The sequence below is a fragment of the Aphelocoma coerulescens genome, chromosome 19 (assembly GCF_041296385.1).
Source record: "Aphelocoma coerulescens isolate FSJ_1873_10779 chromosome 19, UR_Acoe_1.0, whole genome shotgun sequence".
Lineage (NCBI taxonomy): Eukaryota > Metazoa > Chordata > Aves > Passeriformes > Corvidae > Aphelocoma > Aphelocoma coerulescens.
The window spans coordinates 6,096,027-6,122,831 of NC_091032.1; the positions used below are offsets into that span (position 1 = coordinate 6,096,027).

A 26,805-nucleotide genomic window follows, 5' to 3' on the forward strand; every position below is an offset into this window, starting at 1 on the left:
TGGGCACAATACAGTAAATGGGGGGGATACCTGATGTCATGTCCAGGAGGTGCCAAGGCCAAATCTATCTCTGCTGACAAAACCTGCAAAGGTCTCTGCATTTCTCCCATCAGGAGGGCTGAGCGTCCTTATCCTGCACTTCCAAGGAGACACTGGGAAAAGAAACAAGACTTCATTCACAGCCACCCTGAGCAAATCACAGAATCGTGGAATGGTTTGGGTTGGAAGGGATCTTAAAGCTCATTTCAATTCCTCTGCCATGGGCAGGGACACCTTCCACTGGACCAGGTTGCTCCAAGCCCCTTCCAACCTGGCCTTGGACACTTCCAGGGATGGGGATCTTTGGAGATCATGCCAGCCGTGCATAATCCCTTCTAGTTTTCCAAACCCATTCTGATTTCAGAAATCGAGGCATTAGCTCCTTTTGTTTTTCAGAAGTACTCTGTGAGGGACTGGTGAAACATTCAATTTTATTTTCTAGTTTTTCTAGCCTCTTGAAACTGAAATTACCACGTGCTACGCACTGGAGGTGATACTTTGAGCAAACACCCTGGAGAGGCTGCAGAAACCGGTATCTGACCGTGTGCCTTTCGGTCACAGATCCACCCTTCTGTGTGGAGCACACCCGGTGATTTGTACCAAAATACAGAGAGAGGGTAATTCAAACAGCGCTGTCAGCGCTTGAGAGCAGCACAAACACGGAGAGAACGAGCCGCACCGAGGGAAACGCCATCGGCGGCCGGGCCCGCTGCCCCTTCCGCTCGCCCAGAGCCATGTCTCGGTCACGGGCCCGCCAGAACCGGGCGGGGGAGCGGCGGATCCATCCCCGCCATTGCCGGGCCGCCTCATCCCTCATCACTCTTTATTCCTCATCCCGCCTCACACCGCTTCATCCATCCTGCCTCATCTCTCACACCGCCTCACTCCTCCTCGCATCCCTCACACCGCCTCAGCCCTCACACCGCCTCACCCCTCACACCGGCTCATTCCGCTTTATTCCTCATCCCGCCTCACCCCTCACGCCGCCTCACCCCGCCCCCCGCCCGTTGCCAGGGAGCCGCCGTTGCCATGGGAGGCGGCGGAGCGCATGCGCGCGCCGGCGGGAGTGCCCGGATGCAGCGGGAGGAGGCGCTGCCGCCATATTTGCCCTGAGAGCAGCGAGCTGGTAGCTGCCGAGCCCCCCGGACCCATCGGCTGCCATCCGCCCCGCGCAGTCCCCGCCGCCGCCCCGCCCGCAGGACATGGACGATCGGGAGGACCTCGTCTATCAGGCCAAGTTGGCTGAGCAGGCTGAGCGCTACGATGGTGAGCGCGGGCTCGGAAGGCCGTGCACGGCCAAGGGGAGAGGGAGGGAGGGAGGGAGCGGCCACAAAATGGCGGCTGGGCGGGGGAGGGGGGCAGGGGCGGAGGAGGGGGCGCACACAAAATGGCGACGGGGAGCGCCCTGAGGGGCCGCTGGAAGCGGGGATGGGGGACCCGGGCGAGGGGGTGTCTCGGGCCGGGGCGGGGCCCGAGGCGGGGGGCGGTGGCGGCAGGAGCCGGGAATAAAATGGCGGCCGCGAAGGGCGAGTCCTGGGGGGGGCAGGGGAGCCGCCCCCGCCTCGGGGGGCCCCACAAAGAGACGCCGCTGCCCCTCACGGCGCCGCTGGGCCCGGCCGGCTCCGCGCTCCCCCGGCCAGGCGGCGCGGGGCGAGGGCGGCTCGCCGCAGACAACGCCCATGCCGAGCGCTCCGGAGGGGGGGCCCGGCCCTCGGCCCCTCGCCGGCCGTGCTCGTGGGGGGTCCCCGGGGATGGGGCTGCGCTTCTTTCTCTGCCTCTACCCCCGGCTGGAGATCCTGCTGCCCCTGGCAAACCCAGAGAGAGCGAGTTCTCGCCGTGCAGGGAGCGAGTACATGATTCACTGCCTAAAGAAAACGCGTATGCTTTCATTATGTGGTAGAAATTATTACATATCGTTTTAGTTTCCCAACGTCTTCTTTTCATCCTTTTTCCTCTTTTAAGCTTGTGCGCTATCCCTGATCATTTAATATCCGTGATGATTTAATATCTGGGGGAAAAGTGGTAGAGGGGAGGAACTGGCAACCCTGGGTGGTGTCTCTTGCCCTAAAAATGTCTGTCTTGCAACTGTTCCTTTTAAACATGGTTCCCCTGCACATAATAGAAAGGGCCTTTAATTTTCTCGACTCTTCTGAGACTGTTACTTTGCCCTGAGAGCTGTGATTATTCATTTGAAGTGAAATAAATACATGTATGTAGAACGTGTGAATGCAGTTACCATTCATTTAGAGGTAAGAAGACACTCTAGATACTTTCTGTTCATAAATTTTCATAGACAACATGACCAAGTTCTCACTAAATGACATATTTTTACTGAGTTGTGTTTAAAAAACATCTGATGGCACCATTGCAGAACATCTGAAAAATGCACGTTTTGGGGAGGAAAATAGAAACTAAAACAAAAAGAAGGCCTAAATAAGACTCCATTCAGTTAGATTTCTGATAGGAAAATGATTTGGAATTAATAGTATCACTGAAGGAAAGCAGTCAGGCAGTTTCCACTGAAGGGTTTACAGAAAAAAAACAGGTATTGGGATACAATAATTAACTTGGGCAGAGGGACGTATCCGTATTCCACAATAAGGGTGCAGCTCCTGCTGAGGAGGGAAGGGTTCTCCACCTGGTATGGATGAGTCAGTGCCACTGAAAGTGTTGGCTTTGGTTTGAGTGGAAACCCAACATCCTGGAGGAATCATCATCCTTGGGAGCTCTTGAGGCATGACTGTCTTTCTGGGGTTTTCTGAAATCAGCAGTAAATCACTTCATTAGAAGGTAATAGGACTCTACCCCATGGCACAGATCTGCAATGCAAACTTCCTGTCAACTAATAAAAATTGATTAGGAGGGATTATTGCCTTGGTGCAGCATTTCCCTGAGTGGACTTTTGGTTCTCCCAGTACCATGAATGTTTGCTAAACAAGCTGCCCGGAGCAAAATGTAAAAGACTTGTTGTCTTGCTTCTGAATGGGCGTGAGACTTGTTACAATTTAGGAGGGAGCACTGAACTGAAAGCTGTCTTTTTAAAATCAGTGCTGTGGGTTTTAGCCTTCCAGAGTTTTTAGGAATCAAGTTGGGTGAACATATTTAAGATGCACCCTGTAATTCTGCCAGCTGCTCTAAATTTGTCTTCACATTTCTCGTGTCCATGGCCTGGAAGAAAATGTACTGTAGATACTGTTTTTATCATTTAATTCTGTGTTCTTGTTCAGCTGAAACAATTAAAAATGATTGGCATAATTTGTTCTTGTTTATGTGAAATAATGCAGTTCTGCCAAGATCATAGCTGAGACTGCTGAATAATTCTGTGAACAAAGTGATTTGAGAAGCAATATGAGGAAAGTGTAAGCTACTCCTAATTTTGGTCCTCAGTTTGATCTTTGAGGTGCACAATTATGAGGCCACGGTTATTAATTGGCATTATATTAAATGGAGTGATGGTAAGTACTGGCTACAGATACATTGGAATATGAGTCCCTTGGGTAATTTGAATATGAGTTTGACAATTTTTTGTGTGTTTTAACATTAGGATAAGCGTAAAGTTTTATCCCATCTTTCTCCTGGAGACTGAAAGAATGGTGGGTTGCTATTTATGTATGGCTCATGGCATTTATAGCAGCACTTATGGTGGGCATCCAACTGTCGTTTCTTTGGTGTTACTTACCTGACCCACTTAGGGAATTTATGAAGTCTTGGGAGCTGTATTTGTGAACGGTTGGGAATCTAGTCCTGTGTCTGTACTGTCCTCAGGATGCTGGCCCAGATTAAGAGGACAACTTTCTAGGTACTTTTGCAGTGTAAGTAGCACTTAAATCCTGATCTCCTGAGATATTAAGAGATTTGGGTGTCTGACTGTCTTCACAGATCTGCTTAGGCATGTTATGGCAAATCACAAAATGCCAGGAAGCTTACTGGTAGTACAGGAAGCTTTGTGAGAAATCTCACTTACTGCTATTCCTTATTGGTAGAGTAATGTATAACTAAATGGATTCCTTTTTTGGAAAACAATTGGAGTAAGTGATACTGTGGAGCTCTTTATATCAAGAGGATGTAGAGGATTCCTGCTGCTGAATATTGAAACCAATTCCTGTTTCTGGAGGCTGGGAACATCTTTGTTTTAGGTGAGAAAATTGCTATGGCTCAAGGTAGACTGTGAGCAGATGCTTCATACAGCTGCTTTGTACTACAAGTCTTGAAGTACATGACTTGGGTGAGGTGAAATAAGTGGGGTTTTCCTCCCTCAAAACCAGATGATAGGTCAGGGTACGGTTAAGGGAAAAACCCAAGCCACCCATGACAGGTCTGCTGCCTCCCAGCACAGCAAGCTAACAGCTGCCTCCCTTTGTCTTTAGAAATTGTCTATCAGGGAAATGGGTCTTTATCACAAAGGCAGGAACGTGTGCAGCAGTGGATTCAGTTCAAGATTTGAACCCTTTTTAGAAAAAACTGTCTCCTAGTAACAGGTCTTCAGCTTAGAGCGTAATGAAGAATCAATAAGTCACAAATTAGAATTCAAGTTGCATATTAATTTTGGTTTGCAGAGGATTAGCCTCTTTCAAGCAGATGTCAAACACACTTCAGTTTTTTGGGTTCCTTCCCCCATTAATGGTTGCCACTTACCCTGTGTGTTAAAGGTCTTACTGGTGTATTGATGCGGGGTGTGACTGCTGTCTCTGAGCTAAAAGGCAGAAAAATCTCAGCATATCCCTAAGAATTGTAGGAATCTGAGAGTTAAAAGTATGGGCGAGACATTGCTAAAGGAATAAGACTGTACATTTTTTAAGTGGGAGTTGTACATGCTGGGACATAAATTGACTTGTGATTATGAGGAGTTGTGTGAGAGAGGGCCTTTGTCTGTAATGGCCTTCTTGAATTTCCTGAGGTACCAGCAGCAAACAAAGGAGACAAAATTCTACAATTGGCTGGTGTGGTCCTCTGCAAAGAGCCCAGAAGCTGAACTGGTGTCCAGTTCTTGTGTTAGAGGATTGCTCAGTAGCAGATCTCAGTCAAAAGGAGAGATGTATGATGTGGCCCACACTTGAGATGTTTGCTTTCAAACTGAAATGTTTGTTAGAAATAGTGGGGATATCCTCTTGATTTAGAAAAGTAAATGTCCACAGCTTGAAGAGATTATAGGGACGATTTAAAAATGTTCTTGTTGCAAGAAGGACTTGTGGTAGACCATACAATTGATAATGCAGAAAATCCCACTGTTGCTTGGACAACTTGGGCGTAACCTATTTCTCCAAGTAAAGGTGCAGGACTGTTTATTGCAGAGTCATGCAGTCAGGTTTTGGAAGGGTTTTGACTGCACCAGCTGTTACAAACCTTGCACACGGAATAGCACTATAACCCTCTGCTTTGTCCACAAAATCATCGTCAAGCCACTGTGCAGGTTGGCTATTATTTGGGTTTTTTTTTACTCCTCTGCTTGTTGGTTGTCTTAACTGGGAATCCACCTGTTAGGTTTTCTTATGCTCATTTGTGTAAAACTTTTACATTGTAATAAGTGTGGAATGCTTCTCATGTGTGCTTGGGTTGTGGTCTGACCCTTAGAGCCAGTTCAGTTCTCTAAATTAGAAGCAAGATTAATTTTTTTCCCCTCTTGAGTAGTTGTCTGAGCTGATGACATGAATGAGCCAGTTGAGAGATCAGAGGGGTGTTGAGCTAGCAGGAGGGAATTGATAGGGATGGGTTCAGCCATCTCTGGAGCCCTCCTTGCCAAACACAGGATTCCCTAAGAGAACAGAAAATCCTAATGCAGGCAGTACAATAGTGTGTCTAGAAGAGTTCCTAATGGATGGAAAGAGGAGCTGAACTTCGACTTGGTTGAATTTGGAGCTCATCATTGTAGGGAGTAGGGTGGTGCCCACTGATGGCAGGTGGAGGTCTGTATCTTTGGGAAGTGCAGTTTGTGGACATTGATCCAGTTATATTCATCTCTTACTCAAGAAAATACATTGGCCCCTATTTCTTCAGTTCTTCTTGTATTTGTTCCTGGCAGTTTGCTGCTACTAAGTTAGTACTTACTAGTTGCTTCTGTTTTGTGGCTCACTCAGAAGTGCCAGTGCTTCCCAGGAGAGATACCTTGTGATTCCACTGGTGGGCTTTCTCTGTTCTTGAGAACTTGACTCTCATATTCATACCCTGTTTCCTGTCTTTCAGCCAAGTGTTTATCCATGTGAGGACTTTCCTGCCTGTCCCGTGGCAGTTGAGTTCCTTAAAGAACCTTGGGTGAGGGACCTTGTCAAATGCCTTTGGGAAATCCAGGTAGACTATACCAATTACGTCTTCTTTGTCCATGTGCTTCACTTGTTCAAAGCATTCCAGTAGATTTGTGAGGCATAATGGAATGCCATGCTCTACAGTGTAATGTTTATTCATATACCCACTCATTCCAGGGTTTTTTTAATGTAATTCCCATTAACTTGACCCCCAGTGAGTATTAGGTTCATGGTTTTGTAGGTCCCCCTGAGTGTGTGCTGGAACCCTTCTCAGCTGAAGGGTGTAAACCACTTCGTGTTTGCTGCTATTACTAAAGCCCTAACTGAGAGGTTACACACAAGACTGTAGGGTCATAGATACTTAAGGTTCTTGGGACTCGTTCCTGATAATCTTTTGTTCATTGCAAGAATGAACAGGTACAAGCCTAGCACTTGTACTGAGTCTTTGAATACTGTTTATGGCGTGTGATCATCTGTGGTGGACACAAGGGAAGACTTGGTTTTTTTTGCTGTGTCCTTCACCTCCTTGCAGCTCACAGGATGCTCCTTTGCAGCTTTTAGCTCCTGAAATGCTGGAGTAGGTATTGGGCAGCAGCTTAGAAGCTTGAAGAGCTTGGTTTGTTTTATTGCCCTTAGATAAGGGCAATAGAAAAGATTAAACTTAAAACGCAGCTTCAGTTTTCTGATGTTCTTCTGCTACTAAATGGAGAGTTAAGACAGTGCTTCTGCTGCTCTTCATTACATAATGTATAAGAATTGTACTTTGTGAGTTCTCTTAAGGTTTATTTTGATTTGAGTATGATGACCATTATATCATCTTCATCCCACCTTTACTCAACAAGTTCTTTTTCTCTTCTTATTCTAAGAAGCTTTCTCACTTAAGTAGTTCCTCTTTTGGAAGGGAAGCACACCTCTAAGAGATTTTCTAGCTCTTGTTTTTTCCTGTGGTAATGTTGAGCCAGTGTGTGTGGAGGCAAGGGGGAGTTACTTCAGCAGTAAGGTTGAAGTAGATTCTGTGTATTGTTTAAAGTCACGAGGAGTGCCCTGGTTGGAAACAAAAAAATCCGACCCTGTAGCATCCTGGTTTGTGAGACTCAGGCACTGAACTAGAAGTTACAAACACTGTAGATTTGTCCTAACAAGTTTGCTTTAGTGCACCAGCTTTTTTTTAGGCCAAATGATTTCTGTTACAAGCACAGATTTTGACAGAACTGCCAGATGCTGGCTATTCTTTGTTAGGGTCTGCTGTTTCTTGGTTTGTGTCCTGTACTGGGAAGGTTTTTAGTCTTCCCACTAAATTGGCTGTACATCACTCATTTCCATATTTCCTTACCTAGGGATATCGCAGTTTCTCTGGGTTTTCTGGATTTCTGGAGTTAAGGAAGCAACAAATACCTGGTTTCTCATTCATCTCTGGTCAAGAGGCAGTCATTATTTTGTGACCTAGTATGAGTCCTTATCAGCTGTGCCCTTTGTTCTGTGGCCGGCCCCTAATGATGGTTATCAAACATGTCCTTCTCAACACTTGTAAACTTCCCCACTTTTAGCTTAGAGTAAGGCTTATTCTTTGTCTTTCACATTAAACCCCAATCCCAAGCCATGCACCTTGCTGTTCCACAAACCTTTTGTAGGTGGCCACCACTGTCCCAACCCTTTGTGCTTTCCAGGCTTCAATTCTGTGTCCCTCCTGGTGGCTGGAGGTGAGTCAGCAGGGTTTGCAATGGGGAGCCAGCATTTTAATCATAGTAGTAGAATATAGGAACCTAAAAAAATGGCCTGGGCACCATTACAGTTTTTGCCTGTGTATTGTGGTATTTCTTAACCAACAGCAGGTGCTTGGGGAAAGATCTAAATCTAGGGCAAGCATGTCATTCTCCAGAATATTCCCCTCTCCTTCCACAGTTCATGTTTTTGGGATTTCCTGCCCTGACAGTGGCATGATCTGACAGTAGCATAATAAGGTGACAGCCACAATCACTTGAGAGGCTGGAACTTAACTGCTTACATACAGCCTCTATCTCTCTGAATCTGCATAACGGTGCTTTTTCCATAATGCAGTGTAAGCATCTCTGGATTTTGTATGCAATGAGTTGCCATTACTGCAATAATCCTTTTTAATGAAATGCAATCTCAGACTTGTATTTTGTCCTGAGCTTTCCACCTCCTTGTGGAAGCTTCCAGATTGGTAAAATGGCACTTAGAATAAAAAATGTTTGTTCTGTTGGCAGATATAGATGGCTTTATTTTTGTTTTCTGTTGGAGGAGATACAGGTATGTTGTCCCCTTGCTCTTGTATTGCCTGTGTTCTTAAGATTTTTTCATCAGGCTTAAATTTTCAGGGCTGGATTATGGCTTTACCATGGAAGACCAAGGTATGTGCATAATATTTTGTCTTCTTGAAATATCAGCCCAGATTTTTGTATTGTAAGTAAAAGTGGGCTCTTTACTAAACTAAAATCCTTTTTCTCCAACAGCTTTGTGTGTAGAGTGATAAATGTTTTCTCTTTGGGTAGAACAGTTGTTTATGGGTGGGATTCTAATCTGTGGTTGTGTGGTTACCTAGTAACAAGATTAAGATTTTGAAGAGGAGACCTTTCAGTTCCTGTTGTCAGGGTGTTGGGAGGTTGTGTACCCAGTGTGAGGGGTGGTGAAGCTGGAGGGTTTTGTGCTTCAGAACAAACGGAGGAACCTCAGGTGCTCCCCCATCCCCCAGCATCCCGTTCCCAGTGGCTGTCACTTGTCAGGGAGTCTGTTTAACTTACTGACAACTCAATCATAAAAATGCTGGGGTGATAAGGGCTATTTACTGATAGTAGTAGTTCAGAGCAGGTGCCTGTTTTTCTTTGGCTCTGTTGTTTCCGTGGTTGTGGTGACTGCAGGAGGGTGGTTAATGACCTCCTTTGCCAACAGACTGAAGAGATGCAACAGGGCTCAAATACTGACAGAGGAGCTCCTTGTAGGGTGGGGTCTTGGCTTTGGCTTTGTACCAGCTGTTGCACAGTTTAAATTTGGTTTATCCTCCAGTGCACACAGGTGTTCAAACCTCTGTTTCAAGGGCTTGTAGATGTTCAGACTGGTAATAGATAAAATCCTGTAGAAGCCAAGCAGTTAATTAAATTGGTAATGATGTGTTTGAATGTACTATGAAAGCTAGATACTCATTGTCAGGGAGCAGCAAGTCTTGTGTATAGTTTATTTTAAATTTTCCTCTAGACAAATTTGCTTCTGGGGAAGAGATCGTGAAGGAAACCTGTAGAACAATTGATAAAATGTGCCCTTTTTCCCCAGTTGTTGCAATTTCTTGATACAGGGCAGAAGATCTTGGAAGATGTTGCTGTACATGTTCCTCAACCTCCACACTTCTGGACTAATTATTCCATGTATATCATTGTTATATGAGATCAGTGGATAGATTTTTGTTGTCCTCATTAAGAAGCAGGTTTTCTGTAAAAGCATTGTGTACATCCAGGAGTATGACTGAAGTGCACTGTAGTTAATCCCAGTGGATAAAGCACAATAATAGAAACTGTTTTAAAAAAAGGCAGATCTTCTGTAACCTGTGTGTTTCTTACCTGAAGGCAATCAAATATTAGGCTTAAAAACAAGACCCATGTTTTTTGCTGGAGCTTGACGAAGATACCCAGGTCATGGAGACTGCAAGTCTCAATTCCTGATGGTCATTTTTGTCCACAAGAACTGTCAGGCATCTTATCTTGAGTGTGGCTCCACTGTTTCAAGAAACTTCCAAATACGAGATGGCTTAATTTGCATAATTAAAAAAATTTACGGCTTTGAAGTAGATTTTTTGTATGAATGGGATGGTAGGGTCATGCTTCAGGAAATAAATCATAGTGCTTGCTTTATTTAAGTAGCAAATTGTAGCTATATCATATTGCTCGTAACTTAGCTGGCTTAAAATACCTAATTGTGTTTATGTTAATGCTAACTGTGTGAATGTGGAGTGTTTTAGGACAGCTCTCAAATTCTGTAGTAAAAGCAGTTCACCATTTTGCAGTTGCCGGGTGGTGTTTTCAGAAAGTTTTATCAAATGCTTGGTGGATTTTTCATTACTTTCTGTGATTTGGGGGAAGCAAAATCTACTGATAAAAATAGAGCCACCATAAAATTTTGTCCTCCACATATGGAGACCTGTTGGAGACTGATAACATTGTTCCTGCCAGGGAGCCTACAGTCTCCATTGCTGAAGTAGCTTGTGCCTGTTTAGGTTGTGATTTTTGACATCTGAGGGGGGAAAATTATAGTTAAGCTTCATTTGTATATTTAACACTATTCTTCTAACGTGTCCTGAACAATTGCAGTGTTGTTAGGTAATTAAAGGGTTATAAACTCCCTTAAGTAGTTCAGTCTTTGGTTCCACTGGAGCGTAGGAAAGCTGTATTTGGTAATAATTGTTTTAACCTCAGGTTTAGAAGTACTTTTCAACAGGCATAAAATAGAAATATACATTCATTCATATCTTGTTTGTTACTTTTCACTGTAAGAGGCTGCTTGGCATGGGTAGATATGGTTGCTCTGGGTACACTCAGGATGACTTTTTTGTTACCACTCCAAGCACGAAATTTTTCTTTTGGACGTTCATCTTGCAGCTTTGACTCACTTTCCTAGTAACAGTACTCATACATCTCTACATGTATTCAAATCTGGATTTTATGTTTTTGTTAATTACCACATTACACTGTGTTCCAGTTGACAAATCAGTGGAGCATTCTGTAATTCCTCAGTTTTATCCTGACTGTGCCAAGAGCCAGATCACATTTGTTCATCTTTTCTCACTGTTCTCTGCCTTCTCCAAAGCACTCTGAAGAACACACACTCCTGTAGGATTGTACTGATAACTCTTATCCACTGTGGAAGAATGTTCTTGCTGCTACATCCTTTTTGTCTGTCTGTTTAAAAAGGCAAACAAACAAAAAAACCCCCACTCAAACCAAAGACCAGAAAAATAAAAACCAAAAGTGAAAACTACCTTTAAAGAATTTTTGGAACCCTTGTAAAATATCCCATGAACATCAGATATTTCCTTTGTGTTTGTGCTGATTGATTTGTTTGGAACACTCCAGTGTAAAAGTGAGGAGTAATCTGATGAAAGGAGGAGGGAGCTTAATTTCCTAAGCTCTCATTAATGTACAGCTTGTATTGAATGATTTGAAAGATGCTTCAGTTGTGAGAATAATTGCCTGACCTTTTCCTCCTAGAAATGGTTGAATCAATGAAGAAAGTGGCTGGAATGGATGTGGAGTTGACAGTGGAAGAAAGAAACCTGCTTTCTGTTGCATATAAAAATGTGATTGGAGCCAGGAGAGCTTCCTGGAGAATAATCAGCAGCATTGAACAGAAAGAAGAAAACAAAGGTGGAGAAGACAAATTAAAAATGATTCGGGAATATCGGCAAATGGTAAGCTGGAGTTGCTCTTACAGCAAAATGTCATTTAGTTGTGGTCCCCTTGCCATAAACTGCCCTGGTGTTGGAGATTGCCTGTGGTGTGCTGACCTGGAATAGGGTCCTTGGAAGGCTGGAGCTTGTTCCTTATCTGGAGAATAAATCTCCCTGGTGAAAGGGAGAGCTTGGGTGTTTCTGTGTAAACACTCAGAAGGGCAGCAGCCTCAGGAGAGGGAGGGATTTTCCCTCAGTCATCAACAGCTCTGCCAAGCATTTGAACTGTGCTTGCACTTGGTCTTCCCTGCTTACTCAGATGTGAGGCTGCACCTGCTCAGGAGGCCTTATTCTTTCCCCTCCAACCTGACTTACCCCAAGTAACTTCTTTTTTTAATTAACCCTGTCAGAGGAGATGTTTGGCTGTTAAGTTTCTCCTTCCTATAAAAATTGCTTTGGATCATACAGTGACACTTTCAGTGATTCCAGTTCTCTGTCCTAGAGAGTTCAAAACATTAACACTTGAAATGTCCCTGAGAGAGGCTCTTCAGTGCTCTTCTTGGCTCCTTGTCTTTGTCACTCCATGTTCTGGGGATGTCGTGGTTGTCCCAGCTGTGAAACTTGGGTGTGTAGCAACCTCCAGGACCTTGCTCTTTTCTCTCTCTGGAGAGAGAGGGAGAAATTGATCCACATAACTTCATGCTGACTTAGTCAGTGTGTGCAGCTTTACCTAAAATGGAGAACTTGCAGCAAGCTCTGGCTTTCATTGGTAAGGGCTAATGAAACCTTCAGCTCTTACTGAGTAGTTGTTCCCCCTTCCTCCCTGCCCTAAATGATGGTTTAGCACGGAGCAGGCGTGCTCCCGTACTATTTAAATCCCACACATTTCTGCAGAGGCTTCATCTCCATTATTTGAGGACAAGTGCCTCCACATGGTTCACATCTTCACTTCCAGAGAAACAGTGGAGTCTGTTATATCACCTGGCACTGATTCATATACCAGCAATGGAAATGATGTTGGCTTGGAAATCTTCTCTCAGGAATGGCTCTGGACTACTTTCTGTTGACTCACAGGGTTTCTTTTGCTCCGTGGAATTGTTCAAGTTGTGAGTTTCTAATTTTATGCTGGCATACTGATGGGATGAGGCGCTGCCAGTTACATACAGTCCCAAATAGCCTTTTCTTGATGAGTGTCTGCAATCTCCTCTAACAGAACATAGAAAACAAGACAACAGCTATCTAGTGATTGTTTAAACTTGTTTTATACTGTGTGCTTCCAGGTTCTTTTGCACAGGGTTTTGTGGATGGTTACATCTTCTGCCAGAGATTCTTTAATGGTGAAAAGACTTTTTTCCTCATTTTGAAAAGACTCTAGAAATAACCATTATTCTGCATCCCTCTTTGTAAAGGACATGTGCCATTCTGGATGGACTGGGGGTGCAAGAAGTACATGTTTGTAGGTGCTTGAGGTTCTGGAGAGAGAGAGAGGCCACATGAAGTACAGTGTTATGCCAGCAGTGTGTTCAGCTGTTAAATCCTGAGAGAGAACAGCTTTCACAGCTGCACTGGGAGGAGGAGTGCCCTGAGCACTGTCGTTGGTTCTGTACTGGAGGAGGGGTGGCTGTGTCTGCCCAGCTCCAGAGGGAGTTTTCCTAAGAGGCTTCTGAGCATCATCTGTAGCTGAAGGCCAGTTCCTGTTAGTAGCTGCCGGGAGACTTAATATGGGTTGGCATCTGCTCTGAGTGTGTGAATGGGTTTGGTGGGATGGCCTGGGAGCAGGAAGGGCCTGAGGAACATTGCAGGTTTGGGTGCTGCTGCTCACTGTCACTGCTGAACAGTAGCACTCCTGCCCTGTTGTGCTCAGTGCTTCCATGAAGAAACAGTTTCCAGCAGAATTCTCATTGTTATGATTCCCTTGTCAACAGATACTGACTTTGTAGCATTTTCCAGAGTAAGTTCAGTGTTGGGAAAACCTTCCCCAGACTTGAAAGGCTCTGAAGAAGGAAAACAAATTTCCCCCCCAACCCCAAACCATGTCTGGGAGCCAACAGGCCACATTTAAACCACTGGGGAGTTGGAGAGAACCAGCATCTCTAAAAGACACATCTCTCACCTACCACCAGAAGCAGCTGTGACCTTGCTCAGCTGCAGAGTACTACTCCAGTAGAAAGGGAAAGTTTCTGTGAAAGTAATTATTTGTTGGGTTTGGTGTATGTCAGAATTTACTATAATTCAGCTCATGGCTCATGTTGGGAGTTTTTTTAAGCTAGTAGCCAGCATGACTTGGGGTAGAACTCAAGGGATGGTGGTGTTGGGAGGGCAGGGCCAGGCTGGCATTGCCTGAAGTGTGCACTGGGCAATAGTGAGAGATGAGACACCAGGTTGTGCATCTTCCCAAACCACTTCAGCTGAATGGAGCCAAACACATCCGTAGCCATGAGGGAAAATGCCACTTACTGCTTGCTTTGTAGACAGGCTGCTCTCCTGGCTCCTGTGGCCATTTGGATACACAAAAGCCCCTGAATTTCTCATCTGGCTGCATCTCTGATGAGAACACGCTGAGGCTTGTGCTCTTCATCCTTGAGAGGCTGAAGTGGTGTGTGGCTGCACACAGTGCAGTTCCCTCCCTCGCAGTCAAACCAGATCTGTTCCCACACCATAACACAGATACTGACCTTCCCCTTCCTGCTCTGGAGATGTGGCACATGGAATGTGTGTTTCCAGTGCCCTGACTTCTAACCTGTGCTGTATTTTCGGGCAGTTGCCTGCCTGTCCTGTATTTTCCTCTCTTAGAAAGAGCTCACTGAGCTACTCATTCTGGAACAGATCCTTTTTGTACAAAGCTTTTAGTTTTGTTGTGGGTTTTTTGTTTGTTTGTTTGTTTTACCCTTAATTAATTTGATTTGTATTAAATCTTTTTAAACTAAGCTTGGCCAGGACATTTACCTTGCCCCAGACAGCAGCTGATCTCTGATAACTGTGACTGAGCCTTTAAGCAAAGCTGGAAAAGGTCTGTCTGAGATGAAATAGAAGTGTGTACATGTGTGGTTATTTAACTAAAGAGGATTAGAAACTGATTTAATTCTTTGCAGTTTTGCTGAAGATCTCTCTGCAAAAGAAGTCATTGAAAAAGAGGATCAAGAGGAAAGAAGTTTGCAGGAACTGACTGCTGGCCAAAGGTTTTATAGCTTTTGTAGCCCAAGAATATATGAAGTAGATTCTTCTCAAGTGACCATATTTCAGCACCTTTCTTAAGCATTTGTCACATAATTAAGTACAGCATCTGATTCTTCCTGTGAATGTCAGGGCATTCTGACATTTGTACATGAAATTTGCTGTCAATTAATTTCTCTAAAGGAACTTTTTCAAGTCTTTTACTTTGTGCAAATCAGTATGTGTGTATATGTGCCAGTTTATCATTTATTTTGGATCTGTAATTTTAACACCTTTTGGGTATAGCTGCTGTGGTTACAAGCCCTGATAGTTTGGGAGCTGTGTGGTGATAAAAGGATTACATGGCAAGGAAAATGCTTAAAGAAAGAAGGAAAGCAAATGCTTGGGTGGGAGGATAGGAAGGGGATGATGGACTGAGTGGGGCTGCTCCTGTGATCCAAGACTTGCAGTTCCTGGTAGTTTCTTTAATGCCTTTGCTTGAAATCTCTCCTTTATATGAAATTAGCTTGAGCCAGAGTTCTCTTCAGCTGTAGCTGAGAAAGTTACTGTGAAATCATGAAGAAGCAGCAATGGATGGGTGACTGTGTGCACTTCACCAACCACTCCTGGAATGGCCTGGGAGGCTCAGAGCCAGTCTGGTTTGGGCAGTGCTGATGTCAGAGGAGGGGTTTCATCTTTTCTGGGTGTGCTCAGTTTCTTTGCTTGTAGTAGTGAAACTCTCTGTGGTAAACCCTGACCTCACAGACCTTGCTTTATGTTTGGAACTGGAAAAAATGAAGGTTGATGTGACTGTTTTCAGTTCAGACTATTCAAATCCAGTATCTGTTTTTAAATAAGGCTTTATGTATTGTATTTTTGGCCACAGATTTCACTGTCAGTGTTGATGACTTCTGCTTTTTCGCTGAGTTGCTGTGCTTTGTGTTTTTCACCTGCTTCTGGAGCTTGTTTTCATCTTGTACCTGACCCTTGTTTGTGTGGCACGTCTTGATTCTGTTCTGATACTCCATGATTTTTGTCTTAAGGCTCTTCTGTTAGAGCTTTGCCTCCAAGGACTCCCTAGAAATTGGTCTGAAGGTGCCATTTAACTGGGGTATAATGGAGTTCAGCTGATTTTTGTTAATTACCTTCAGATTGCCCTCTTATTGTTGTCACTTTCAAGGCAGCCTTCCAGGATCAGAAATGTGAGGAGCTGAGTTGTGTAAGCCTGAAATTCTTGCAGAATTACATCCTGAGACAAACTTAATGCAATGGTCTAGCAAGATGTCTTCCAAGGAATTTACAATTCCACTGTTGAGTTCCACATTTCATCATCCATCAGTCCCTGCCTCTTGTGTGTGCCAGCTAAATGTGCAGAACTGTTTTGCTTAATGCACCTATGGAACATCTGAGTTTTATTTATTTTTCTTCTGTCCTATCCCTCTTTGGAATTTCATGATGTTACCTGTTTGATATTTGGGTACTTTTGGAACAGCTTTTAGTCTTAAGTGCTCACCTCACCCCCTCTTCTAATTTTGGGTTGTTTTTTTTTTGTTTTGTTTTTTTTTTACTAGGTTGAGACTGAACTGAAGTTAATCTGTTGTGACATTCTGGATGTACTGGACAAACACCTCATTCCAGCAGCTAACACTGGCGAGTCCAAGGTTTTCTATTACAAAATGTAAGTACCTTCTTGAGAGGAAAGGCCTGAAATAGGGACAGAAATCAAGTAGTTGTAATGAGAACTTAAAGTGAACTGTTGTGCAGCTCTTAGCTGTAAGAAACAGCAATTTTAATTGAGCTGCTGATGTAGAAATCACATTCCTGCTTGGGTATTTTTTTTTTTTTTTTGCATGAGCTGAACACTACTTGTAAAGGGAAATAAGGTATGTCATGTAGTGATGGTTTAAAATTCCCTCAGCTCTTGGTGCAGTCTTGGTAGCAACTGAGTAAAATATCTAAACACAGTTTAATTTAAGCTGTTCATTCAGTGGCTGGTGGGGTAACGAGGATTGCTGACTTCCTCCTGTTTCTGTTTTCAGGAAGGGGGACTACCATAGGTATCTGGCTGAGTTTGCCACAGGAAATGACAGGAAGGAGGCTGCAGAGAACAGCTTGGTGGCTTACAAAGCTGCTAGTGATATTGCAATGACAGAACTCCCACCAACACATCCCATCCGCTTAGGACTTGCGCTCAACTTCTCTGTATTCTACTATGAAATTCTTAATTCTCCTGATCGTGCCTGCAGGTAGGTGGTGACTGGGAAGATGGGAATATGGGAATGTTGTGTGAATACCAAACAAGCCAGAAGTGGTTGCTCCTTGGGTAATTGCTTTTCCTGCTTTCTTCCTGCTGTTGTTTGCTCTGGTTGACCTCGGTTCACTGGGAAGATTTGCAGCATCACCATTTTCTTTGGAGTCCAGAGCCACGTGTTTGTGTGGGAGTAATGGTGTATGAGAAGCAGAACAGTGATAACCTTGAATTGATCAGCTAATGGCAGTTCAGCAGCTTGCCAGGTTAACTCTGTGCATGCCCTTAAAGTGCCCAAGGTGTGAGGTGATTTATCTTCTCACAAGCTGGGAAGGATGGTGGTACTGATTTCTGTGGCCTGTGAGCATGTACAGAGTGGCAGTTATTGAAGCAAACACCATTTGTCTTCTGTCACTGCAGGTTATCCAAAGTTTTTAGCAGACCTTAATCAGTTGTACTGCAAGATGTAGAAATGTTTAATGAAACCAATATTCTTGAGTAAAAAGTTTCTCAAAGCACACAAATGACTGATGTTAACCTGTGCTTCTGGACTGTGTTCAGCAATATTTGTTAAATCTTTGTTCTGTCATTGCAGGTTGGCAAAAGCAGCTTTCGATGATGCTATTGCAGAACTGGATACACTGAGTGAAGAAAGCTATAAGGACTCTACACTTATCATGCAGTTGTTACGTGATAACCTGACACTATGGACTTCAGACATGCAGGGTGATGGTAAGTGAGTCCTGCTGGAAGAGCTGCATCCCTGACCCAGGAAACAGCGTGGAAATGGAGGGGGCTTGGATGGTTTACATCTGTCTCTCCTAATAATGACCCTCCTGCACTCTTATCCTACCTTAACACTGGATGAGGTGATAGGAGTGACACTGGAATCTTTTGAGCAGCTTCTCAGCTCTCACTTGAAGGAAGGAGGTGTGGAGTTAGCACCATTCTCCCTACATGGCACCTGTGATTATTGTAAAAGCAGTGACCTTCTTTATTTCATCTTTTCTTTCTTTCTGCTTGTCATGCTTGTCTCTGACTGTCACTCCAACCAGATGTACACCTCCAGTGCAGGAGGAAGCACTGCAGATGCTTTAGTTCCCCTTTATTCCAGGTCACTCCATATTCTCATTGCCAGAGCAAATGCCAAATGTGTCCCCTTGGCAGTACCAGAGGGTGGGACATAGATTGCTTCTGTTCACTAGCAAAGGATAGTAGAAATTTTTGAAGTGGTTTTGGCACACTGAATGGATCTTTCCAACCCCTTAACTTTCACATACAATGCTTAGTATAAATCTACTCATTTTGGGGTTTCTCTCTTGGAGAGACAAGTGAAAAGAGCTGACTTTCTTTTTACTTTTAACTTGGAGGAGAAGAATTAAGTCCTATTAAGACTATTTTGGGTACCTACAAATGCCCAGAGCTTAGAAACACCACTGCTGAACTTCACATAAGTATGTGAGTGTCTTAAAGTTTTGGTAAGCTGTTCCTTGTAGCCACACAGCATTCCTGGGGGTGCTTCTTTGGTGGAGTGTCCATCTGAAAGCAAATGCAGAATCTTCTACATTTTCCTGACTCCCTGTTTTTATGTAGGGTCATGGGTTTGAAGTGTTGTTACTTGAAAGCTTTTCACTCTGCTCTTTGGGCTGCTGAGAGAACTGGGAATCCTGTAAATGTGTGGGGTCTTGGCTCCTGGTTTACTCCACATCCCAGTGTTTAAGGCTCTTGCACCTCCTTTTTCAAGGATGTAAGATTATCTCATTGTGCAGGATGGATCTGTAGACTCCTTAAACACTGCAGGTGTTTGGTGCCTTCCTTGCCATGGGTAGGCATTGGAGAAAAGAAATGTGTTTCAAATTCCCACAATTAAGATACAACCTTTACTTTTTTTATTGGAGCCAAATAACCTGGTGCTCTGTGGAAGCCATTTCAGTGCAGTAACAAGGCTGGATCAGTGTGGGATAGTACCAATATCTTCCAAAGAGTGTCTTCCAAATGCTCTTGATTTGGCCAGGGCTGGTGTGTCTTGTGGATCTTGGATATTGTAGAAGTTCCACGAGATCATTTACAGGCTCTTTAGATTTTGCAAAAAGATTTGAATTCCTTGCTCCACGGCATGGAAAACAGACATTTTGGTTCTTCCTGAAGTATGTCAGATTATCCTGGTCACTGATGCCAGAAATATAATGATTACAGAATTAAAAATACTGTAGGACTACTTAAAATCGTATATCATATCCAGAAAAAAAAGTGTTTATGTAGAATATTTAGACACAGGTGCAAAGTTAAGTTTCCTTATACTTTGCCAACACTCTGAGTGCATTTCCAGCTGATGCTTCCAGAGCTCCATATTCCCAAACGAGCAGAGCCTTTGAACAATAAGTTAATAGTGGCACAATTAGCAGTTTCCAAGGGGTGACAGAGACTTGGAAAGGGCTTGTTCTTTTGTGTTAAGCTTTTCCCTGTTTCCATTTCAGCTGTGCAGGGTGTAGAGATGTAAAGCCAGGCATTCCCCAGCTGCTGCACTCCCATCCCAATCCCTGTAGCTTTCCCATGGCCTAGAGCAGTGTTGAGTTTATTTCCACGCCTGTAATGTCATCTCCATATGATTCCTGTTCTCCCCTTCTTTCCTGCTGTATAGATTCCTAAAGGAAAGTCCAACTGTTCATTTCCTAAAAACTCTACTTTGTAAGTCTCTTGTCATGGCTCCCTGGAGTTTTCAGTGTCAGTTTTCCTGTCACTAACAGTGCCTGCCTCTGTCACGCGCTGCTGACAAATGCTTGTGTCCCTGCTGCCACTCAGGGCTGAGCCCTGTGGCACCTGTCCCCTTGCCCAGGGATGATGTGCTTGACTAAGATCCAGAGTAACTCACATGTTTGGGAATTGAGCTGCAAACCTGGATGGATATAAGAATATTTGGGCATGAAAAGTACTTCACAGTGGCCTGGTAGAGGAGTATTTGCCTAAGTATGTTGGTTAGAGCATGCTCAGATCTTCTAATCTGGGTTAGGGCCTCTGATTTCCTCTCTTAAATGATCTGATATGGAATTCTATCTATAAACTTGTTGTTGAATGTCCTGTGTTCCTAGGCCCCCTCTTTCAAAATCTACCTCCTGTTGTACCTGGTGGTAATCCTGAATCTGGACACGTTCTGAGCAGACATTCTGGTTATCTGCTGGAAGTCATCAGTCTCATTTGATTGGGTTTTTATTGCAATCAAGTTTTTAATTACTACTTTCTGTTTATTGCCCTTAAGAGAGTACCATCTTAAGTGGTTACAGATAATTGTAAGCATTTTTCAGTCTCCCTTACCAATTAAGTGAATTGTGCATGTGTGATGGCACCAGCTGAGGTACCTGGAACTTTCCCAGTTGCAGCAGAACTTGGGCAAAGCCCTGCAGAAGGTGTTGCATGGGGCTCCCTGGGGCAGCTGGAATGTGACCAAACTACAGGAGTCTCATGGACAGACCCTGTTCCACTGCATGGCACAGCCTGGCTGAACAGAGAAATTAATTTCCACAAGATGTTTTTCTCTAATTAACCTCAAGCCTAGGGTTTCTTGTCAGGTTGGACTTGCAGTAGGCTGTTTTTCATACCTTTGGTAATTCCTGCCATCAGTGTTACTGTATAAAATTTCCTAAGTACTTTGCTGTTGTTGAGACTTGAGTGGGCTTGGGCAGAAAAAAGTAGAGATGAGGGTTTGGGGAAGGTATTTCCTGATCCAAGGATGCTGATCCACAGCTCTTCCAATGGTTTCTGCTTTGGCTGCCCAGCCCTGGCTCAGCAGGACTGCTCACCTGCGTGGTGTCAGTTTTCAGGGCTGGGTTGGTTTGTCCTCATGTGTTCTAATGGCCTGGCTGCAGTTTGTGTGAGGGAGCAGGAGATTCCAAGGCTTAATTTCCATGGGAATGCTTCACTCCGGAACTGGCAGTGTGGAGTGAGAGAGTGAGCGTGTATTGCATGAAACTATTAATCTCTAGGTGCCTGTTAAGCCTTTCTGCAGCTCTCAGTTTTAAATGGTAACATCCTCCTTCCTTCTTCCCACTTCCACAGGTGAAGAACAGAATAAAGAAGCGCTGCAGGATGTGGAAGATGAAAACCAGTGAGACACAAAGGCCAACAAGAGAACCCATCTCTGACCACCCTCCCCCTTCCCCACAAAAACCCTCAGTGTCACTCTGAGAACCACCAAATCTGACTTTTACATTGGGTCTCAGAATTTAGGTTCCTGCCCTGTTGGGTTTCTTTATTTTTATTTTTTTTACACAGTTTAAAAGTTCTTAAAGGCAAGAGTGAATTTCTGTGGATTTTACTGGTGCCAGCTTTTAGGTTCTTTAAGACACTAACAGGACTGCGTAAAGGCTCTTTCAGCATTACTGTATTGTCTCTGCCAGCTGTGGTGACGTTGCCATCAGACCTGGATGTGACACCTGAAGGCCGTGTAGGGAGAGATTGGTCCTGGCCAGGTAGTGCTCATGTGGTGGCATCTTTCTTTTTTTTATAACTGTTTAAACTGAATTTTATACCAATGTTTCAACTTAATTGGGTGTTTAGCTTGAAGTTGCGAGGTTGCATTTGGGACATTTATTGTAGTGGTTTTACTGTATAAAAACAAAAAGTTTCCAAACTGCTGAAATGTTGCTGAAAATCATGGTGCTGGTAACAGTTCAACAATCCGTGGCTGCTCATTCTTGCCTGTTCTTTACTTTCCCTCCAAGCAGGTTAGCATTGAAGGTGGCATTGATAAGCCTGCATGCGTGTTCAATATTTTTTCTTTTCTCCCTCCCCTCTCCCCATCTCCCTTCGCTCGCTCAACCTCTTTTGTTCAGTATGTGTAACTTGAAGCTAATTTGTACTACTGGATATCTGACTGGAGCCACAGATACAGAATCTGTATTGTTCTTACTGAAACACAGCATGGAATTAACATTAAACTTAAATAAAACAAACCTAAATTAAAAATGCCAAACATCACTATGACTTTCTTTTAGAAGAATAACTTTCCTTTGTTGCTTGTACTAGGAACAGTTGGAGGGGGAGAGAGCAGCAGGAACAGCCTTGTTCTTCAGACAGGAGATAAGGAAGATTTGGTCTGAAGCGTGAGTTGTGCTGCTGGGAGCAGCCCTTTTTATCCAGTCTTTCCCTATATAAAACCCTGGGAAATGGGTGGTGAGTTCCTCTCACCTGCTCTTGCAGCATTTCTCATCCACTCCAGTTCCATGGATGAAGGAACACAGGTTACCTGTTTGGTGGGGAATGACCTGCTCCTTGTAATGGACACAGAGATAGGGCTGGGGCTCAGCCTCGCCTGAAACATGTAAGGAACTGCACCGAAGACAAGGGGGGGTGGGTTTTTGTAAAAATTTATTCAGCGTAGTCTGGCAGAGGTTATACACCAACATCTGCAGCGTGCTCTGCACACACTGCAGCACATCTGGGGGGGATGGCCTGCAGTGTATATCCCACATTCCAGCCTGGAGCAGGGCTGGACAATGGCATCATGTCAGGAACCAGAGGAGACGGAGCTGAAGGTGCGAGAGAGGCAGCGTCGGGTGAGATTCATTTAGGGCTGGCTGTGGCTGCGCCAGGATGGAGGGGAAGGATGTCTAAGGCAAGCAGAGCAGGATGCCTGGGGCTGTGGAGCTGTGCCATGGATGCAGCAGGAATTCCCCATGGAGCCGTGCACCCTGCAGCTGATGGGTTAAAGGAAGGTGCTGAGGAGGAGCCTGTGCTGCAGCCAGCAGCCAACCCCTGTGTCCCTGGAGCTGTGGGCAGCAGCAGTGCCCAGCCCTCCCTCGTAAGGCAGCACTGAGGCACTGATACAAATACTGTGGGAATCAGACTTCCAGTTATTGCTGGGAACAAGAGGAAAAGCCATTTCTTCTGAAGGTGCTGCTCTGAGCCTGCGGAGCTGTGTGGGGAAGGGGCAGTGGTGACTCCCAGACAGGGTAAGGCAAGAGGGGGAAGCTCATGTTCATCCCATGGCCAGCCCAGAGCAGTGGTAACCTCTGCAGTTTGTATTACATTGTGTTTGTGTGGATATGAAAAATTCCTACGGTATAAAAATAGAGAGCAAGAAATGGGACAGCTGACTTCAAAAAAAGATAAAAGTCTCTGGATCCTGATCAGTGAAGTAGTTACATGATGGGTTTTTCAGGTTATACCTTGTAACCATAAACTAAAAACAACAAAAATTCCAAATCTAAAACATAAAAGTTTCCACATCATCTCTCGTAGTGCATCTTATCCTTGGCTATAAAGTATTTACAGGTTTTACTCATTTACACAATATGGCTTTGCTATATTTGTAACACAAAGCATTAAAACATCTCCGAGCAAAATTCTTCATAAAACATTCTGAATAGAAAGTTTGGCATTTCATTGATTTGGCTGAGAAAGCAGCAGAGTTACTCGTTTTCTGATTGTGCTTTTTTTTGGTGATGACAAGCACAAATTTTGGTCATTTCCATCAGGGCTTAAACTCTCCCTCCAAGCCCAGCTGAAGGTCTTGAGCCGTGGTTGCAGGAGCTGTGCTGGACCCCACGTTCAGTCAGGTGAGGAAGAGAGGAGAAGGCCTTGGTTTGGGACTTTGAGAATAAGACAAGAGAGCAAGGATGTATTTTGTGGTTGTTCTGAAAGTGCAGGTCTTTGGTAATAACAGAGAGAGCAAAGCGAGGAAGGGGGGGTTTGCTGGGAACAATGTTCAGCCAATTCCGTGGAGGGAAATTTTTCATCATCGGGAATTCAACCGAGGAGCGACCTGCAGGAGAAGGACAGGTTTGAAAGTGTGTTCAAAATGCTGCAAAAGGTTTAATTCCTGAACATGCTGAGGCTGTTCTGAGGCTGGGCAGCCTGTGGTCCTAATGGGAGCACTCAGCTCTGCTGGAAGGGGAGTCAGTGCAGTCTGGATTTGTTCTGGATTTAGTTCTGAATAAGCTGGGATCAGACAGTGCATAAATCAGCTGTGGGGCTGATCTGACTGCCAGGACACCATAAACAAGCTGAGAAGGGGAGAGCGTTTTGTTTAAATGTATTTAAAATTTGATTTGCTGTGGAGTTAATGAACGGTGGGGGCAGGGGGAATAAAAAGTGAGTGCTAGGACAGTCCCTTGCTGAGTGTGAGTGAGCTTGGCAGCCCCTCAGGGCTGCAGGAGCCCTGTACCCAGCTCCAACTGTGGGAAAGGCTGGGATGGCAGGGCACTGCCATTGGCAGGAACATCCCATGGCACATGTCCCATGTCAGAATGCTGGTTTGGATCCAGGGTAAGTGATCCCCAGCCCACACTCACCACTGTTAGATGCCCGTTCTTGGCTTTGGCTATGAGCAGTTCTGATCCCGAGATGAAGTCAATGATCCCTTCTTTGCCTTGTCCTACTGTGAACTTTATGCTGTGAAGAGCAAAAGGTGAGAACAGCTCTGGTGAGCATGGGGGATTCTCCAGGAGCTGGGTGTTAACAGAGCTGCAATAGAGCTGCTCTGGAGCCTTGGTTGAGGTGGATTGGGTACATTTGGATGAGGTACAGGAATGTTTAATGCTGAAGCAGTGAGTGCCACTCACCTGCCCTGGTTGATGTTGACATTGTTGATTTTGTTGGCCAGAATGGCTGTTTTTGTCAGTGTCTCGATCACGTGGTCACTCTGCAGGACAACGTCTCCCTGGTAGGAGAGTCCATGCTTTAGGATCGTGGCTTTGGTGTCACTGTACCAAAACTACCCTGCTGTAAGGGCCAGGGGACAGCGACAGCACCAGAACAGGCACTGCTGAGCCCCAGCTGAGAGTACAGGGAAATACCAGTGAAAGGCCCCTTCGAGGTGGCACAAAGTCACATCCCTGTCACCTCGTGTGCCCCTGTGCCTTTCACCCTTTCTCCAGTGGGGGCTGGAGGAGGGAGGGATGAGCCCCCAGTACCTTCTGCTTGTTGTCCTCGCAGTGCACGTGCAACACAAACAAGTTGTCGCTCAGGCTGCTGACGGAGATGCCTGGGGGAGAGAAGGGAGTGTCAGCAGGGGAGCACTCCACAGCCTCTCCCAGAAATGCTGCAACTGTTCCCACACAGCACAGCTGAGAGGCTGCAGGGGGGCTGAGGGGAGAGGCTTCAGCCACCACTGCAGCAGGCTCAGCAGTTTCCCCCTCCCAAAGAATCCGGTCCCTGTCGGATATTCCGAGGGCCAAAAGCTGCAGCAGTGGCCCAGGCAGCTGCTGTGCAGGAATGGTGCAACTAGCCTGTGGCAGGGCCCTGCAATTGGGAACTCACTTGGGGAGGGTTGAGGGAGATGAATTGAGTCATTTTTATGACATTTTATGGAGCCTCATTTTAGAAAAACTCAGTTACAAGATACTAAAACACCAGGATCAGCTCATCCCATTCTTGTCCAGGACAAAGACAAATTAGGGTTTGTATGGGTGCATTAAGAAGTGCAGCTGAGGTGCAGGGGCAGGAGAGTGCCCAGCCCCATCCCTATGCCATTCCCACCTGTCAGGTTGGAGTAGTTGATGCGCTGCTTGATCTTGGACTCCTCCACGACGATGGCTGAGCTCTGGGTGAGCAGCAGCTGCCGCGCCCTCGCCTTGTAGCCCTTCCTGTCGTACTTCACCACGGGCACTGCGTACTGAAACTCGAGTTAGCTGGGCCAGATCGCCCCTGGGGCACTGCCAGCCCCCAGCAGGCACCAACCAGGGCTTGGGAAACCGGGAATGCAGAAAATCTCTGTGCCAGAACTTCCTCGCTGCCCCAGAGCAGCTCTGGACACACTGTGGTGGCTGCACTGCTTGGGGCTTGGGAAACCCAAGTTTGGTGGCACTCTGGGGGTTTCCCCCTTCCTCTCCAGCTGTAAGCCATTCAGTTCTTAACTGATGTCATTAAACTGCCCAAATTTCCACTTTCTAATCCATCAGCTCTTCCCAGACTGTCCTCTAAAGTATTATAAGATTAATACAATGTAAAATTCTTGCTGTACTTTCTCCAGAAATCTCATCTGCCCCTCTGCTGAATAACTCTGGAAGCTTGACAAAAGTATTGGGACACCTCTCACCTTAAGTGCTTCATTTTCCAATGCCTGAAGGACTTTAGTATTTATTTCTTCTCTACCTGTATCAAAACCAAAGAGATGGGGGGTCAGAAAGGAATTTCCAGCAAGAGAAGAGGAGATTAATCCCCCCTTTCCTTCCTCCTGTTAAGCTTGGCAACCCCTACTCACCCAGTCGAGTGTTGATGAAGAGCCTGGGAACACTCTGAGGATAATTGTCTTTTTTACCCTTGAAAATCTCACTGGCAATTACTTTTTGTTCCAACTGCAAGGACAAAAGAAGTGTTCTTGTTTTGTATAAAATTTCTCCTCATTAAAAAGATACATCGGTGTTAGATGTTCCCTTTGTGGTTTTATTAGCAGCCATAATTTAGTTCCTGTTTGGATGAAGAGTCACCCTAAACCTTCAGTCCCTCGGAGGTGGCAGAGTTCCAGCCCCTGCCACTCTAGCTCTGGGCTCCTTAGCTCCAAGAACAAACCAGGGACTGGGAGAGTGGGAAATCCCCACTGCTGTACTTGGGGCCAGGGCTGTGACACAGGACAAGGCACCTGAGATGATTTACAGGGAAAAAATGGGGATAAAAGAGGCTCCTTAGCAGTGAGTCTGGTTTGCTGGGGGAAAGCAGCTGCTGAGTTAATCGCATGTCCTTAATCACAGGCTCAGCCCCAGCCTTTCATTCCAGGTGTCCATGCACTGCAGAAG

General features: G+C 45.1%; 2 protein-coding genes across 6 annotated transcripts in view; one reads left to right on the top strand and one right to left on the bottom strand.

The window, feature by feature from the left end:
• Window positions 1-1,112: 1,112 nt before the first annotated feature.
• Window positions 1,113-22,043, top strand: YWHAE (tyrosine 3-monooxygenase/tryptophan 5-monooxygenase activation protein epsilon). 2 transcript variants are annotated; one of them, XM_069033614.1, is made up of 7 exons: window positions 1,113-1,305; window positions 11,495-11,694; window positions 16,398-16,504; window positions 16,866-17,072; window positions 17,670-17,806; window positions 19,716-19,762; window positions 21,128-22,043. In XM_069033614.1, exons 1-6 carry the CDS (start codon window positions 1,242-1,244, stop codon window positions 19,721-19,723), a joined length of 723 nt encoding a protein of 240 aa, XP_068889715.1. In that variant the 5' UTR covers window positions 1,113-1,241; the 3' UTR covers window positions 19,724-19,762; window positions 21,128-22,043. The 2 variants fall into 2 exon arrangements, with proteins under 2 accessions (XP_068889715.1, XP_068889714.1); XM_069033613.1 differs by lacking the exon at window positions 19,716-19,762 and having other exon boundaries at window positions 1,115-1,305.
• Window positions 21,563-26,805, bottom strand: part of MYO1C (myosin IC) — a 51,834-nt gene continuing 46,591 nt past the window's right edge. For all 4 annotated transcript variants that reach the window (XM_069033609.1, XM_069033612.1, XM_069033608.1 and 1 more), the window contains exons 26-32: window positions 26,274-26,367; window positions 26,109-26,164; window positions 25,550-25,685; window positions 24,985-25,055; window positions 24,634-24,731; window positions 24,364-24,463; window positions 21,563-23,834 (exon numbers count right to left, since the gene is read on the bottom strand). In XM_069033609.1, coding sequence (XP_068889710.1) covers window positions 23,808-23,834; window positions 24,364-24,463; window positions 24,634-24,731; window positions 24,985-25,055; window positions 25,550-25,685; window positions 26,109-26,164; window positions 26,274-26,367 — 582 coding nt within the window. In that variant the 3' untranslated portion in view covers window positions 21,563-23,807. The remainder of the gene's footprint in view (window positions 23,835-24,363; window positions 24,464-24,633; window positions 24,732-24,984; window positions 25,056-25,549; window positions 25,686-26,108; window positions 26,165-26,273; window positions 26,368-26,805) is intronic.